This window comes from Schistocerca americana, chromosome 7 (genome assembly GCF_021461395.2).
Source record: "Schistocerca americana isolate TAMUIC-IGC-003095 chromosome 7, iqSchAmer2.1, whole genome shotgun sequence".
In the NCBI taxonomy this organism is placed as follows: domain Eukaryota; kingdom Metazoa; phylum Arthropoda; class Insecta; order Orthoptera; family Acrididae; genus Schistocerca; species Schistocerca americana.
The window spans coordinates 312,292,468-312,310,754 of record NC_060125.1 but is presented as its reverse complement, the minus strand read 5'-3'; the positions used below and the strand labels follow the sequence as shown (position 1 = coordinate 312,310,754).

Below are 18,287 nucleotides of genomic sequence, written 5' to 3'. Positions count from 1 at the left end.
AGATTAATTATCTGTTCAGGGATACACAAGGCCGACCCAGGAAAGGTGCCTTACCTCTGGAGGGGTCATTACGGCCAGAGTGTCGAGTAGGACATGCAGGGTGCGACGCTTAAATCAGGATGAATGAAACTTTTTTGCACCAAATTTATTAAAACAAAATACAAATGAAAATGCGAATCTTTTTATATATAAATAGTGGTACCTTTCAAGAGTAACATTACTCGATGCAACCCCCTCCAGCCGCATTGACAGCCTCCAGTCTTGTCCTGCAGCGATTCCAAGCACTCTTTAAAACAGCGCTGCCCATATTCGCTAATTCTGCTTCGACAAAGTTGAGTAGAAATGCGACATTGGGGTGCCTCGTCTAGTTGGTAACTCTTTCGACTACGCTCCAAACATGGAAGTAGAGGGGGTTCAAATCCGGCCAATTTGGGGGCCAGAAGTTCTTTGACCGAACGTGTCTACGTTATCCGAGAGCCAGTTTTATAGCAAATGGCTCGTATGAGGTCCTCCTGTGCCATTCGACACATTATCCGCTCGCTGACATTCGGCACTGACGCCAATTTCCTCAGCGATTGGCCCGGGTCCTTCAAAATTAGCGCCTGAGCCTTTTCTATGACTGCCGCCATTCGTGACACACATTTCCTTGAATGATGTTACTTCGCCGGGTTAGCAGAACCTTCCCCAGACTTCTCCGAAGCATTATACTTTACCACAATACCGTAAACACCTGGTCTCGGATACCCGAAGAATGGAAATATTTCAGTGGGCCAAAGCCCAGCGCGAAGACTTTCGATAATCGCTGCTTTCTCTTGTACTCCGCACTTGTCCGTAACATCTCGGCCATTTTGAGGTTCTGACTGTTTACTAGATGCCTATGGTTTTCAAGAATGCCAGTCGTGACCTTCGGCAGAACTACGATATGGTGGTAAATTCAAATTAAAATTTGTCCGGATTTAAGCGCTGTAGTTATAGTCCGATTAAAATTACTTATCTATTGGCAATTTGCATATCAGTTACTCTGAAGGCGACACACAAACACAGCGGGTCACTTCACAAGTGCTGATGTGTTGTTACATGTAACACGGAGCTGTGGTGGAAGTAGTTTCTCTGCTCAGTCCACAGCCGATTTTAAGTGACCAGTGTCGTACCGCGGTAGACGACGCGTTCTACAGAAGGAGGGGTACTTTATTTCAGTTTCTATAATGAAAGGTAAGATCATCAGTCACTTTTATTTCGACACAATTTCCTTGGCCTTTAAACCATACAGCTACGGACTCACACTCATTTATTTTACGATGACTCCTGGTCCTAACAATAAATAGCATATTAGACGTGAAATAGGAACGACCCTGTTGTACACATTTACTTGAAATGTGGGGTAAGCACCGAACCACAACCTCGTGGTGTGCAATGAATGCGAGGAAACGGCGGTCAGCAACCTGCGGCAAAATCATTATTCACGATATCTTTGTTCACGGCGATTAAAGCTGACCTCTACGAGCCCACTCAAGACAGGAAAACTGCACTTTCATCACTAAAAGCGAGCTGGAATATCTCGCTCTCATTGCGACGCTGACTATATGAGCTGACGCGATACTAATGGATCAGCAGTCCTTGTTGGTACTCGGCTGCGGATTATAGGCAGCACAAGTAGTTCCCAAACGAAAAAAGAATGATAGAAAGAAAAATATAACATCAAAGAAAAAAGTCAATATGATAATGAAAATGACACAATAAAGAATTCAAACTAAAAGAGAATTACATTTGAACCAATTAACTGAACAAAAATAAGAATAAATCATATTGATAAAGATTTAAACACAAAAATATGTATCATCTTGTGAGATTCGAATTCATAAGCTTCTGCATAGGAGGACTGTATCTTAACCACTGCACTGCACCATCACTTCACATTATACTGGAAATCAAGAAAGGAAGCTGGACAAGGAACTCAGAGTGAACTGATCATTTTTTGTGGTTGTCTGGCAGTGACGAGCAGTTCAGACGTGACACTGAGCACACTGATTGTAGGAAACCAGCTCCAACGCATGAAATGTTAACTAACAAGTAATTTTAACATTTCAGAAGATTAGGTAAAGAACATGTCGGGTTGGGAGCCAGCAGAAGTGAGAGAGAGCTTGCCTCAGCTCGGCACACTGCTGCCAGCTCACGAGACCTCACGTGGGCAGTTTCCTACGCTCCGATTTGTTGAGGGTTGTAGGCAACGAAGCGTCCGTTCGTCCGCAACCCGCAACACTGACAACAACGTCAGCCTAGCCACACAACCGGCACCACTACAGAGTTGTGGAAACTGTCTTCTAGCAGAGATTAACCTTGACCAAACAAACTTTTTAAAAAATTAATAAATTATTCTCATTCCCTCCAATCGAGTGACCACCTGCACATTATATGTGCAGCCGTGTTATTTGCTACACGTCTATATGCATATGCTCTCTATAGCAGCCGGCCGGGCTGGCCGAGCGGTTCTAGGCGCAACAGTCAGCAACCGCGAGACCGCTACGGTCGCAGGTTCGAATCCTGCCTCGGGCATGGATGTGTGTGATGTTCTTACGTTAGTTAGGTTTAAGTAGTTCTAAGTTTTAGGGGACTGATGACCTTAGAAGTTAAGTCCCATAGTCCTCAGAGCCATTTGAACCATTTTCTCTATAGCACAACAAAGTTTTGTTTGAGAGTAGTCCTCAAACCTTATCAACACATTTCATAAAGGCAGTGGGATTTTGTTTATTCTTCTCTGTTTCCACTCCACTAAGCATTGTGCTCCTCCAGCTGTATTTTGCACGTATGGACTTTCTCAACTTTAAAGGTTTGCCTACGCGTTCCTTCATTACTGCCTCCTTCTCGTCACTGATAAATTAATGACGTTGTGGTTACCCACAAAATTATTTTTCGCGATCACATTCCGAGCACACACTGTGAGCTAACAGCTCGGAGTTCGGAAAATTGGTCGGGGATGCACCCGTAGGCGCCCGTAAGTTGTTTCTCGAGTACAGACTTTTTACTCATTAGAGAATTCCATATTCAGATAGCTGTTGGACTAATAACTGTAGTAGAGATTCCTCTAAACCTCTCGTTTAGGTAACTGTAGCACAATCTAGCTGATAGCAGTGAGACAATACTACCATTTCAACAGTTATTGAGTGTGTGGTGTCCGCAGCTTCGAAATATTGCAAGTAAATTGAGGAAGGGGGGGGGGGGGGCGGGGGTGGGATCACTGCTGTCAGCTGCAGCAGGACATTAAGAGGGATCAGCGGCGACGAGCGAAAATGTGTACCGGACTGGGATTCGAACCCGGGATCTCCTGCTTACTAGACAGGTGGGGTAACGACTGCGCCATGCAGGGGACAGCGTTATCGCCTACTGTCACCTACTATCCCGGCACACGTCACGGCCGATCCACACTCCCAGCGAGCGCCATCTATTCCGCTTAATGCCCCGCTGCAGCTGACAGCAGTGATCCCCCTTCAATTTACAAAAAATGGCTCTGAGCACTATGGGACTTAACATCTATGGTCTTCAGTCCCCTAGAACTTAGAACTACTTAAACCTAACTAACCTAAGGACAGCACACAACACCCAGCCATCACGAGGCAGAGAAAATCCCTGACCCTGCCGGGAATCGAACCCGGGAACCCGGGCGTGGGAAGCGAGAACGCTACCGCACGACCACGAGATGCGGGCTTCAATTTACATACAATGCTTTAGCAACTGCTGTATAACTTGTGTTTGGCTGTCACAATGTTCATGGAAAATTGTACTAATTCATCCGGCACAGCTGCGACTTTGCGCTGACCTAAACTCAAAAAAATTCAGGCGTTTGCTGGAGATTGCTGAAAAAGAGCCGCCCCCCCCCCCCCCCCCTCCCAGTCCATTTCCTGTCGATTCCTCCTACCTGTCCTTGTCAGGGTACAGACAAGGATCAGTCCAACACAGAGACAGGCCACCAGGAAATCCTGGAATGAAACCTTCCTCTTTTCAATACCGCGCTACGTAAAGATGGTAGTAGTGTACTTGGCCGGCGCCCGTCACCAGTTCTCAGAAAGTCACCTCAACTCTCTTCGACACTGCAGCACTTGACTTTTCGTCTGTGCACAAACAATCCTTGTGGTAGCTTGCTGAGACTGCAGTTAGTTTTACACGAAGAACGAAACTGTGGCTTGCAGCAGATGTGTCTGTTTCAATCGTAACAAGGCAATCACTTTCGACGAAGGTTCGTCAAAGGCACCTTGTTAAGTGACTTTTTTGTCTATGACCAACAGTATTTTCTCATTTCTGACTTTTTCATACTTCACACTTTTCATATTCAGTATCAATCTAATGTTATTGCAATATGAACAGAAATATCTTTCCTAAATATTTTACTGTTTTATTTCCTAACTTACTGATCATTGTGTTCGATACATCTCACATTAAATCCCATTAAGATATAACTTCAGATCAACTTCAAAAATGTGCCATGTCCATGATTATTTTAGTAACACAAAAAATACTTACCTTTTAAGTATCAAGATAATCCACCTATGCCGGCCGAAGTGGCCGAGCGGTTAAAGGCGCTACAGTCTGGAACCGCACGACCGCGACGGTCGCAGGTTCGAATCCTGCCTCGGGCATGGATGTGTGTGATGTCCTTAGGTTAGTTAGGTTTAAGTAGTTCTAAGTTCTAGGGGACTTATGACCACAGCACTTGAGTCCCATAGTGCTCAGAGCCATTTGAACCATTTTTTTTAATCCACCTATAACTTCAGATCAACTTCAAAAATGTGCCATGTCCATGATTATTTTAGTAACACAAAAAAGACTTACCTTTTAAGTATCAAGGTAATCCACCTATAACAAATATTGTATGGGTACCCATCAATTGTCAGTGATATGATACCGGTAACTCTTTTGTGTCACCTATGAAATTCAGATCTTGGAGGAGGAGGAGGAGGAGATTAGTGTTTAACGTCCCGTCGACAACGAGGTCATTAGAGACGGAGCGCAAGCTCGGGTGAGGGGAGGATGGGGAAGGAAATCGGCCGTGCCCTTTCGAAGGAACCATCCCGACATTTGCCTGAAGTGATTTAGGGAAATCACGGAAAACCTAAATCAGGATGGCCGGAGACGGAATTGAACCGTCGTCCTCCCGAATGCGAGTCCAGTGTGCTAACCACTGCGCCACCTCGCTCGGTTTCAGTTCTTGTGATATGACACGTCTTGAATGTGACCAGTTCATTTACACTCCTGTCAAAACTGGTAGTTTTAGAATCTTGACCCCTCTCCGCGAGATAAATTTCTGTTGATGCCCATGACCTACCTCTTTCACACTACTCAGCTGTCGAGTAACCCTACTGGTCAGTAATGCCAAACAAATATTGTGCACAATAATACATTCTGCTGCGCATGGTATTTATCTTCTTACTAGCATAAAACAATGGGACAGTGAACAGAAGTTTGGTACCTTGCAGCTACAGTTACAGTACGCATGGTTTCCTCCCAGGAGTGGTACTGTTCCTCATACGTCATGCCCTAGTGCACTCTGCTGCCATAGTAATTGGAAATGTTGCCTCCGATTCACTTCTCTTGCTGGCTCCCCTTGTAGTGAATGTGGTATAGCGTTGTACACAATGGTTCCTTATTCAAAGCGTGAGCTTGGGGACATAGTGTTTACTTACGAAAAGGCAAATGGCAATGGGCGGCGGGGAGGGACGTTGTATCAGGAGATCTATCCCCGCCGACAACCACCACAATATTCAATGTTTGCAACAGTGTTACGCCGTTTGTCTAATACAGGGTCGTTTCACGAAGCAAGAAATCGTGTAAGACGTGCCCGAAATGTTGGGACATCAGACTCGAAGCAAAATGTGATTGACACTGTGGAAGGCGACCGCCGTGTCAGTACCAGGCAGTTGACCCGCCAGTACAGGGTAAGCCAGACGACCGTGTGGAACATTCTCCATGACAACTGTTACTACCCTTATCACTGAGAGCGTGTCCAGGGTTTACTAGGAACAGACTTTAGACCTCGGGAGCAGTATTGCCACTGGTTTCTTCACCAGGCAACCACGATTCCAGAATTTGTGTCATACTTCGTATCACAGATGAGGCCATCTTTACGCGGAGTGGTATCTTCAACTTTCGTAACAGTCATCTGTGGGATAGTATGCAGAACCCCCATGGTATGGTGACAGCGAATCGTCAGTATTGGTGGAGCCGTAATATGTGGGCCGGTATAATTGATGGCCGTATTTTGGGACCAGTCTTCCTTCCTTCTTCGCCTGCTGGAGGAAGTGCCATTGATGATTCGAAGGGTTATATGGATGCTACATGATGGTTTGAGTTCCAGCTCACTTCGCTGCTAACGTACGGATGCATCCCAATAGTGTCTCCCCAGGTCGATGGATCGGACGAGGAGGTCCAGTTGCATAGCCTGCTCGTTCATCGGATCTCAACATGTGCGATTTATGGTAATAGGGCCATCTCAAAAGTATCGTGTGTGCAGAGCCCATTCCATACGTTGGGACACTGGAGCAGTGTATTCGTGCTACCTTTGACACTGTTCGGATGCAGCGTGGTCAATGTGAACTTGTGAGACAGAACATGCTACGACACGTACACGCATGCGTCGATACTCAAGGAAACCATATTCAGCACATTGTAACTGTGGCTGCACGGTACAGATGGTATTAGACCATACTCTCTGTAACAAAGCATGATTTAATAAATGGTCTCTTGCGTGGAAACCATGCCTTTACGGACATAAATTCATAGTCCTTTTTTGTTCCGTATTCTCTCATCGACCAATCCCTAGGGTTTGTACAAGCTTTGTCACAGCGCCTTGTGTCTGCTTAAATGTAAGGCCACCAACCGGTTTGCTCTGTTACAGGGAACAGAGTGGCGAGAAGAGGAGTGACTTCGTGGAGCTGCTGATCCAGCTGAAGAACAAGGGCGTCATCTCGCCAGCTGGGGAGGAGAAGGACGGCAGCAATGTGGAGGCCAAGGACAAGGGACTATTCGGTAAGCCTCTACCTGCGCATTCCTACAAGGAGATTTCTTGCAAAATACGGTGTCGCCGGCGCAAAAGCGCATCCTAGTTGAGACAGCGGGGCGAGTCCATTTGTCTGTCTGTCGACTGCTGACCTGCGCACTTCAAACACTCTAGTTGCTATCACTTTGCCACCTAGAGTGGCACAGCAGTCATTGCGCTCCATGGGAGCAGGAAATGTTCTTCATAATCAGACAGCTACGATTACATGCAATACTATTAAATTTTTGCTGCAAGTGGCAAACGAGGAAGCAAAAGTATCATTAATAAGCGTGCTTGAGAGGATTACATGAATCACTAGCTATTCCAATCGCTCAATAAAGGAAATAAAGAAGGAGGCTGAAAAATAGCCACAAATGCTTTTCAAGACTTAACTATATCAAAAAGGCACGAAAAAATCGAAGAAAATTTTATTTTTGGATAATATTGAAGAAAAGATTTTCAGGGGAGTAACACACAATGTCATGTGCCTCATGTCCTTTATTTTCCATTATCACTATTGCAGTAAGTGACGTTGTTCACTATACTCAATTTCTTACTTCTTTGTTATGACATTTCCATAAGACAGCATGTGGTCGATCTTGTTTTGCTTTGGTTGATGCTTTGTTAAGGTGAGCATTTCTGTTTTGGTACTCTACACAGTACGTCCCGGGAATGTTGTGACGAACTTCGAGGAGTTATAGAGGGTGTCTTGAGGAATAAATCGAGACCACGAAAAACCGTGTCCGGAAACGTCATCCAACGACGCTACAAAGTGTCGGAGTGGTAGGCGCCGGCGCCTGCCATAGGCCATCCCCTCGGCAGCAGACGTCACTGTGTGCGCTGACGGGCCGCTGGTGGATCGTCTCGCAATGTTGTTTGTTATCCAGTGATCGCGACTGATTACCCCATCACCAGTGGAGAAGATGGAGCTAGCTGCTGCGTAGACAGGCCTTGTCTCCTATGAATGCAATGCTCTGTTGCCTTTTGGGATGATGGTTTCAGACATAGATTTCCATCTACAGTTTATTTTTCTCCTCGACACCGAAATACACTGGAGAATTTCGAGGTTTCCACGAAAGCTTGTAGAGAATACAGTATACGATTTCCTAACTGCACATAACCAAATTGAAGGGTGTTACCCGGTGTTTCCAGTACGCTGTATGAGACTGTTGCAGCGGGCAGCAGGGCTGTTTCACCTGAACTTGCAAATAAACAAGGTGTGAATGAAGTTAAAGGCATTATTCAGTTGGTGGAGCATATTCCACGTGTAGAATTTCTGCATGTATTGGTACTGCACAGACGAGAATGTCGCGAACGTTACGTATCTATCGTAATCAACTGCAGCATGTTCAGCACATTCCAGACGGAGACGAACGCAGAGGATTGGAACTTTGCCATTGACTAGTTGCAAATCGTCGAGTAATTCATTAATTTATTATGACGTTTTTGGAGAACGACAATCTCCTCTATAAAAATCGACATGGATTCCGCAAACAGAGTTCTTGCAAAACTCAGCTCGCCCTTTTTCTGCATGAGATCCATACATAGCGCTCCGGTTGATGCAGTGTTCCCCGATTTCCGAAAGACATTTGACACCGTCTCGCACTGTCGTTTAGTAAAAAAAAAAAAAAAACGAGTTTATTGGATCAGATTTGCGACTGGATTCAAGAATTCCATGCAGACAGAACTCTTAACGGAACAAAATCGACAAATGTACAGATAATTACCGGAGTACCCGAAGGAAGTGTGATGGGATCGTTGGTATTGACAGTATATATAAATGATTAGAATAAAGCACCGGAAAATCTTGAGAGTGTTCGCAGATGGTACTGTTGTCTATAAGAAAGCCAGAAGACAGTATCGATTTGTAGAATGAGCTGCAGAGGATTGATAAATGGTGCACGTTCTGGCAAGTGACCCTGATCGTAAATAAATGTAACATATTGGCATATATAAGACAAGAAATCCACTACTATAGAAGTACACTATTGATGACAAATTGCTGGAAACGTTATCTACTGTAAAATATCTAGGAATAACTATCCAGATTGATATTGAGTGGAATGGCCACATAAAACAGATAGTAGGGAAAGTAAAAGTAGATGCTAGATTAAGATTCATAGAAAGAATCCTAAGGAAATGTAACTCATCCACGAAGGAAGCGGCATATAAGGCGCTTGATCGACCGATTATTGAATATTGTTCATCCTCACTAGGTAGGACTGATAAAAGAGTTAGAGAAGGTCCAAAGAAGAGCAGCGAGTTTCGTCACGGGATTGTTTAGGCGGCGCAAGAGCGTTACAGAAGTGCTCCACAAACTGCAGTGGCAGACGCTATGGTTCAAATGGCTCTGAGCACTATGGGACTCAACTTCTGAGGTCATTAGTCCCCTAGAACTTAGAACTAGTTAAACCTAACGAACCTAAGGACATCACACACATCCATGCCCGAGGCAGGATTCGAACCTGCGACCGTAGCGGTCTCGCGGTTCCAGACTGCAGCGCCTAGAACCGCACGGCCACTTCGGCCGGCAGGCAGACGCTATAAGAAAGTCATTATGCATGAGAGAGAGGCTTAATTTTTCAATTTCAAGAGAGCACTTGCTCTCACATACGTCTCGCGAAATGACCACGACGAGAAAATCCGAGAATTTAGAACTCATAGAGACGCTTACGAACAATCATTCTTCCCAAACGCCAATCGCTAGTAGAACGGTGAAGGGGTGATCAAGTTAGTCGTACCAGAAGTGCCCTCTGCTACACACCATTAGCTGGCTTGCAGAGTATGATGTAGATGTATGTGTAATAGTGTTTACTGATGAAGCCATTTTCACTTGTGATAGTATCAGTAACACTCGTAACTCACAATGGTGGTCCAACGGAAACCCGCATGACTTTGTCGGGACACATTTTGAAGAATGCTTCTCTGTAAATATGTGGTGTGGTATGACAGACAATCACTTGAATGGGAGTGTTGTGCTACCGAATCGTCTTAAATCACCCCGTTATCTAAACTCTCTTGAAAACGAGCTTCGAGCATTGGTGGAAGAGATTTCTTTGGATACACGGGTAGGTCAGTTCTCCCAGCATGACAGGGATCCTTGCATATCCTGGCAGTCAGGTAACACATCGTCTTAACCTAACATTCCACGCAAGATGCAACGGTAGAAATTTTCATAGTTCTTGGTCACCAACGCCGCAGTTTAGTTTACATTCCAATAGCCGTGTCTATGTTACAGATATATATGGGACGCAGGGTATGCAAGGTTGGTAATATAAAAGTGCTCCATAAAATATTTCAAGCACCTGAAGGTAGGCAACCCCACTTCCACCATCTTCCCCGAGTGCAGAAGTTGGGTGGTCTATCTTAAGGTGCGTGAAATATTTTATGGACAAGTTTTATTTTCCCCACCGAGTATGAAACGTTTTATTTGTATTAGTCTACTTCTACATCTGTACTCCGCAAGTCACTTCACGGTGTGTGGCGAAGCGAACTTTGTGCACCAGTGCACTTCCTGCTTTTCCTGTTCCAGTCGCATATGGTTCGCAGGAAGAACGACTCCTGGTAACCTTCCTTGTGGACTCGAACCTCTCTAATTTTATCTCCATGGACTTTTAGCAAGATATACGTAGGAGGAAGCAACATATCGATTATCTTTTCTAGGAAGGTACGCTCCTGGTATTTTAAGAGTAGACCACAATGGAAATCTGTGACCCCATGATTACTCTGTAATTCACTATTAAATGCCTTACAGAGGTTTCATCGAATCACCTTTAAGCTACTTCCCTACAGTTCCACTTTCGAACAACGCGCGGGAAAAACGAACATTTAAATCTTTCCGTGTGAGTTCAGATTTCTCTTATTTTATTATGATGATCACTTCTTCCCATGTAGGCTGGGTCCAACAAAATACTTTCGGACTTTTAGAAGAAAGCTGGTGATTGAAATTTCATGTGAAGGTTCTGCCGGAGCGAAAAATTTGGCACTCTCTCATCTATTTCGCGATAATACAAAACGAGCTGCCCTTTTTTTGAACTCTTTCGATGTCTTCCGTCAGTCCTGTCTGATATGATTCCACATCCCACAGCAATACTCCAGAAGAGGACGGACAAGCCTACTGTAAGCAACCTTTTTTTAGAAAACCTGTTACATTTTCTAAGTGTTCTGCCAATAAATGGCAGTCTTTGGTTTGCTTTCGCTACAACATTATCCATGTGATTGTTCTAGTTTTAAGTTATTCGTAATAGTAATCCCTAAGTATTTAGTTGAGATTACGCCATTAAAACTGTGTGATTTGTCGTGTAGCGAATTCTTTTAAGTGCTCATTTGGATGACTCCACACTTTTTCATGGTTTATAGACAATTGCCAATGTTTGCACCATACGGAAATTTGTCTACATCATTTTGCAACTCGTTTTGATCATCTGATGACTTTACATGACGGTGTATGACAGCATCATCTGTAAACGATCTGAGAGGACTACTGTGAATGATGCAGAAGGCCTGTCTTTCAGCGCCTGCCGTTAGACCGGGATGAGCATCTCTGTGACGCTTTCGCGCTTACTAAATGAACCTGTAACGAAACTTGGTGCTCTTCTTTGGATCTCTTCTACCAGTCCTACCCTGTAGGATCCCATAATGATGAGCAATATTCAAGTATTGGTCGCACTTGTGTTTTGGAAGCTATTTACTCTGTTGATGGACTACATTTCCTGAGGATTCTTCCACTGATTCTCAGTCTAGCATCTGACTCACTCGCTTTTAATTCTATGTAGTCGCTCCACTTCAAATCATTCCGTAAGCTTACTTCCAGGTATTTTATGAAAGCAGCTTCTTCAAGTGACTGTTCTGCAATTCTGTAACCACACACAAAAGAGTCTTTCTGTTTGTGTATTAGCAATGTGTTACGTTTCTTTATGTTGAGGGTGAACTGTCACTCTTTGTTCCAAGCGTTGATCCTCTTCAGGTCTTCCCACATTTCGCTACAATTTTCCAGAGTCGCGACTTCTCTGTATACAACACCATCATCCGCAGAAAGCCTCATGAAACTTCCGACATTATCTAGTAGGTCATTTTACATTTTGTGAAAAGTAATGGTCTATGACAGTCCCCCGTGGTACGCCAAAGCTACTTTTACGTCTTGAGACTTCCTTGCGTTCAGAATGACTTACTGTGTTCTAAAATTTCAGAGACTTTACTGGTCTCATACAGATATAATTTTATGCGTATAGACTGATGAGGTGAGTGGACATTCGCATGAGTACTTTCACCTGGGTTTCAGGCTGGATACCACATTTACTTTCGATGCTGAGGTGCTATTGCAGAACACGGAGAGCCTCGACAATTCTGTTCGTGTGGAAGGGGAATTTAAAGTAGACTGCAGCGGCAGTAAGAGTTTGGACCGAGGAGGGAGGGGTGCCAGGGTAGTTCGAGCAGTTTGTTGGAACTGCTGTTCTGAGGTGGCCTAGTGGCGCCGGCGCTGCGCTGTAGCTCAGCGTGTTGGTCAGAAGGTTAGCTGCCCTCTGTAATAATAAAATGAGTTAATGGTCGAACAAGGAAGTTGAACAAGCATCAAAGGACGTCCGCCACGAACAAATACAACGAACACTAACGAACAAAATGAGATAAAAAAGCCGGCATGGTAGCTCAGCGTGTTCTGATCGAGGGTTAGATGCCACCTGAAATTTAAAAAACCAAGTGAATGAATCAATCATGAACTTCAGTGGGTGTCATGGGATATCCGCCATGAACAAATGCAACGAACAATACTGAACAAAATGAGATTTAAAAAAAAAAGAGAGTAAAAAAATAGTGGCTATCGCACCTGACTAATTAGCAGGATACCCGGGTTCGATTCCTGGCCATGGTGCAAACTTTTTACTCGCCGGTTCAGTCTATATACATAAAATACTGTGTTCTGATTGCTAGAAACTCTTTAGTCCAATCACCCACTCAATGTAGTATTCAAAACGCTTGTACTTTTTTCATTAGGCTATGCTACCGCCTCCTGAAATACACTCCTGGAAATGGAAAAAAGAACACATTGACACCGGTGTGTCAGACCCACCATACTTGCTCCGGACACTGCGAGAGGGCTGTACAAGCAATGATCACACGCACGGCACAGCGGACACACCAGGAACCGTGGTGTTGGCCGTCGAATGGCGCTAGCTGCGCAGCATTTGTGCACCGCCGCCGTCAGTGTCAGCCAGTTTGCCGTGGCATACGGAGCTCCATCGCAGTGTTTAACACTGGTAGCATGCCGCGACAGCGTGGACGTGAACCGTATGTGCAGTTGACGGACTTTGAGCGAGGGCGTATAGTGGGCATGCGGGAGGCCGGGTGGATGTACCGCCGAATTGCTCAACACGTGGGGCGTGAGGTCTCCACAGTACATCGATGTTGTCGCCAGTGGTCGGCGGAAGGTGCACGTGCCCGTCGACCCGGGACCGGACCGCAGCAACGCACGGATGCACGCCAAGACCGTAGGATCCTACGCAGTGCCGTAGGGGACCGCACCGCCACTTCCCAGCAAATTAGGGACACTGTTGCTCCTGGGGTATCGGCGAGGACCATTCGCAACCGTCTCCATGAAGCTGGGCTACGGTCCCGCACACCGTTAGGCCGTCTTCCGCTCACGCCCCAACATCGTGCAGCCCGCCTCCAGTGGTGTCGCGACAGGCGTGAATGGAGGGACGAATGGAGACGTGTCGTCTTCAGCGATGAGAGTCGCTTCTGCCTTGGTGCCAATGATGGTCGTATGCGTGTTTGGCGCCGTGCAGGTGAGCGCCACAATCAGGACTGCATACGACCGAGGCACACAGGGCCAACACCTGGCATCATGGTGTGGGGAGCGATCTCCTACACTGGCCGTACACCACTGGTGATCGTCGAGGGGACACTGAATAGTGCACGGTACATCCAAACCGTCATCGAACCCATCGTTCTACCATTCCTAGACCGGCAAGGGAACTTGCTGTTCCAACAGGACAATGCACGTCCGCATGTATCCCGTGCCACCCAACGTGCTCTAGAAGGTGTAAGTCAACTACCCTGGCCAGCAAGATCTCCGGATCTGTCCCCCATTGAGCATGTTTGGGACTGGATGAAGCGTCGTCTCACGCGGTCTGCACGTCCAGCACGAACGCTGGTCCAACTGAGGCGCCAGGTGGAAATGGCATGGCAAGCCGTTCCACAGGAATACATCCAGCATCTCTACGATCGTCTCCATGGGAGAATAGCAGCCTGCATTGCTGCGAAAGGTGGATACACACTGTACTAGTGCCGACATTGTGCATGCTCTGTTGCCTGTGTCTATGTGCCTGTGGTTCTGTCAGTGTGATCATGTGATGCATCTGACCCCAGGAATGTTTCAATAAAGTTTCCCCTTCCTGGGACAATGAATTCACGGTGTTCTTATTTCAATTTCCAGGAGTGTATAAACTAATTTTCCTGAAACGCCCTGTAGATTCATTGGATACCGAATTCTTGTATACAGGGTGGTCAATTGATAGTGACCGGGCGAAATATATCACGAAATAAGCATCAAACGAAAAAACTACCAAGAACGAAACTTGTCTAGCTTGAAGGGGGAAACCAGATGGCGCTATGCTTGGCCCGTTAGATGGCGCTGCCACAGGTCAAACAGATATGAACTGCGTTTTTTTAAAGAAGAACCCACATTTTTATTACATATTCGTGTAGTACGTAAAGAAATATGAATGTTTTAGTTGGACCACTTTTATCGCTTTGAGACAGATGGCGCTGTAATAGTCACAAACGTATAAGTGCTTTGTATCACGTAACATTCCGTCAGTGCGGACGGTATTTGCTTCGTGATACATTACCCGTGTTAAAATGTACCGTTTACAAATTGCGGAAAAGGTCGATATCGTGTTGATCTATGTCTATTGTGATCAAAATGAGCAACGGACGTGTGCTATGTATGCTGCTCGATATCCTGGACGACATCATCCAAGCGACCGTTCGCCGGATAGTTAACGTTATTTAAGGAAACAGGAAGTGTTCAGCCACATGTGAAACGTCAACCACGACCTACAACAAATGATGCCTAAGTAGGTGTTTTAGCTGCTGTCGCGGCTAATCCGCACATTAGTAGCAGACAAATTGCGCGAGAATCAGGAATCTCAAAAACGTCGGTGTTTGAGAATGTTACATCAACATCGATTGCACCCGTACCATATTTCTATGCACCAGGAATTACATGGCGACGACTTTGAACGTCGTGTACACTTCTGCCATTGGGCACAAGAGAAATTACGGGACAGATTTTTTACACGCGTTCTATTTAGCGACGAAGCGTCATTCATCAACAGCGGTAACGTAAACCGGCATAATATGCGCTATTGGGCAACGGAAAGTCCACGATGGCAGCGACAAGTGGAAAATCAGCGGCCTTGGTGCGGCATTATGGGAGGAAGGATAGTTGGCCCCCATTTTATCGATGGCAATCCAAATGGTGCAATATATGCTGATTTCCTACGTAATGTTCTACCGATGTTACTACAAGATGTTTAACTGCATGACAGAATGGCTATGTATTTCCAACATGATGGATGTCCGGCACATAGCTCGCGTGCGGTTGAAGCGGCATTGAATAGCATATTTCATGACAGGTGGATTGGTCGTCGAAGCACATTCACCGGATCTGACGTCCCCGGATTTCTTTCTGAGGGGAAAGCTGAAGGATATTTGCTATCGTGATCCACCGACAACGCCTGACTACATGCGTCAGTGCATTGTCAATGCATGTGCGAACATTACGGAATGCGAACTACTCGCTGTTGAGAGGAATGTCGTTACACGTATTACCAAATGCATTGAGGTTGACGGACATCATTTTGAGCATTTATTGCATTAATGTGGTATTTACAGGTAATCACGCTGTACATGCACGCGTTCTCAGAAATGATAAGTTCACAAAGATACATGTATCACATTGGAACAACCGAAATGAAATGTTCAAACGGACCTACGTTCTGTATTTTAATTTAGAAAACCTACCTGTTACCAACTGTTCGTCTAAAATTGTGAGCCATATATTTGTGACTATTACAGCGCCATCTATCATAAAGCGAAAAAAGTGGTCCAACTAAAACATTCATATTTCTTTACGTACTACACGAATATGTAATAAATAATGGGGGTTCCTATTTTAAAAAAACGCAGTTGATATCCATTTGACCTATGCTAGCGCCGTCTGGTTTCCCCCTTCAAGCTAGACAAGTTCCGTTCTTTGTAGTTTTTTCGTTTGAAGTTTATTGCGTGAGATATTTGGCCCGGTCACGATCAATGGACCACCCTGTATACATACTCCGGTACAGAATATACGGTTTTGCTTTAGGAATATATGAAATTCTCGGACACACAGTAGTTTCTGTGGGACGACACCGAGTGAGATGGCGCAGCGCGTAGCAAAAAAAAAAAAAAAATGGTTCAAATGGCTCTGAGCACTATGGGACTTAACTACTGTGGTCATCAGTCCCCTAGAACTTAGAACTACTTAAACCTAACTAACCTAAGGACATCACGCACATCCATGCCCGAGGCAGGATTCGAACCTGCGACCGTAGCAGTCGCGCGGTTCCGGACTGCGCGCCTAGAACCGCTAGACCACCGCGGCCGGCAGCGCGTAGCACATTGGACTCGTATTCGGGAGGACGACGGTTCAAACCCGCGTCCGGCCATCCTGATTTAGGTTTTCCGTGACTTCCCTAAATCGTCACAGGAAAATGCCGTTGTGATTCCTTTGAAAAGGCACGGCCGACTTCCTTCTCCATCCTTCCTTCCCTAATCGAGGAGACTGATAACCTCGCTGTTTGGTTCCCTCTCCAAATCAACCAATCAGCCTGTGGGACCAAAAATAAGAGACGGCGCTTACTTGTTTTATTTTCCACTGCAGACTTCGAGGGCGACGACCTGGTGGCGCAGGCGTCGGTGTTCTTCTCGGCGGGCTTCGAGACGACGGGCTCGGCGCTGACGTTCATGATGTACGAGCTGGCGCACAACCCGGAAGTGCAGGAGCGCCTCAGGGCGGAGGTGCTGGAGGCGCTGGCCAAGGCGCCTCAGGGGCCGCTCACCTACGACACGGTCGCCGACATCCGATACCTCAACATGTGCATCGCAGGTCGGTACACCCACTCGCCTCACTTTCATCCGTTACAGTGTGCAGCAAACGCTGAGAATAGAAACTGTACAGATGGTGGAGGATCCTAAACCATCTTCGTAACTCATAACTTGTGAGGTAACGGGCGAGTCGTCGCGCCCTGAAAATATTCTAACTTCGGGGGAAGCAGTGGCAACACGGGCAGCTCGGCAGGCCGACCACGTGGTGGCGGACGCTGGCCGAAGCAAGGGGGGTCCAGTCGTGTGGCTGGGAATTCCATGGTGACACTATGTTGATGACGGAGACACGCCGGGAGGGACAAAGATGGTGGACTTTGTGAAACCTTAATGGCAGACGTTCTGCAGTTCGTATAGAAATTAATAGTAGCCAGACGAATCATGATACCTCAAAAAGAAACAGTATTTGCACGACGATTCTGATGGTGTAATCAGATTTTCAATATCTTTATTAGTTTAAAGTTTAGTATCTGACGGTAAATTATACATGTAACACCCAAGAACGAATTTCCGAAATTTAAACGCTTCATCCGATTTCGTCGATCGACGTGTCTTTACAAAGCTATTAGTGTAACCCTAAATTGGTATAAATTACAGGCATGTAACTTGAATATTTCATGAGCTATTGGAGGTCAAAGTGGCCGATTACTATTGATCGCGTCAGGCAATAAGTACTCCACAGATACACGAAAAAACGGTAGCAGCATACTTATAAATATATTTATTCATCTCTGTCTTTGTTTATATCCAATATATACTATTCATGAAGAAACTGGTTAAATATTTACTGCGTTTTAGAAAGCACAGAGACATTACGCTACTGGCCTACCTCTTGTTGCGATTCCTTTGATATATGTTTATTTAATTTGTTTATGTATTTAATAATGTGTGTTGTTGTTGTTGTCTTCAGTCCTGAGACTGGTTTGATGCAGCTCTCCATGCTACTCTATCCTGTGCAAGCTTCTTCATCTCTCAGTACTTACTGCAGCCTACATCCTTCTGAATCTGCTTAGTGTATTCATCTCTTGGTCTCCCTCTACGATCTTTACCCTCCACGCTGCCCTCCAATGCTAAATTTGTGATCCCTTGATGCCTCAGAACATGTCCTACCAACCGG

At 45.5% G+C, this 18,287-nt stretch overlaps 1 protein-coding gene across 1 annotated transcript in view; it reads left to right on the top strand.

Annotated features, from left to right (window-relative positions):
• Positions 1 to 18,287, top strand: part of LOC124622039 (cytochrome P450 6k1-like) — a 103,976-nt gene that overhangs the window by 70,837 nt on the left and 14,852 nt on the right. The window contains exons 5-6 of the mRNA XM_047147598.1: positions 6,887 to 7,017; positions 16,950 to 17,174. Coding sequence (XP_047003554.1) covers positions 6,887 to 7,017; positions 16,950 to 17,174 — 356 coding nt within the window. The remainder of the gene's footprint in view (positions 1 to 6,886; positions 7,018 to 16,949; positions 17,175 to 18,287) is intronic.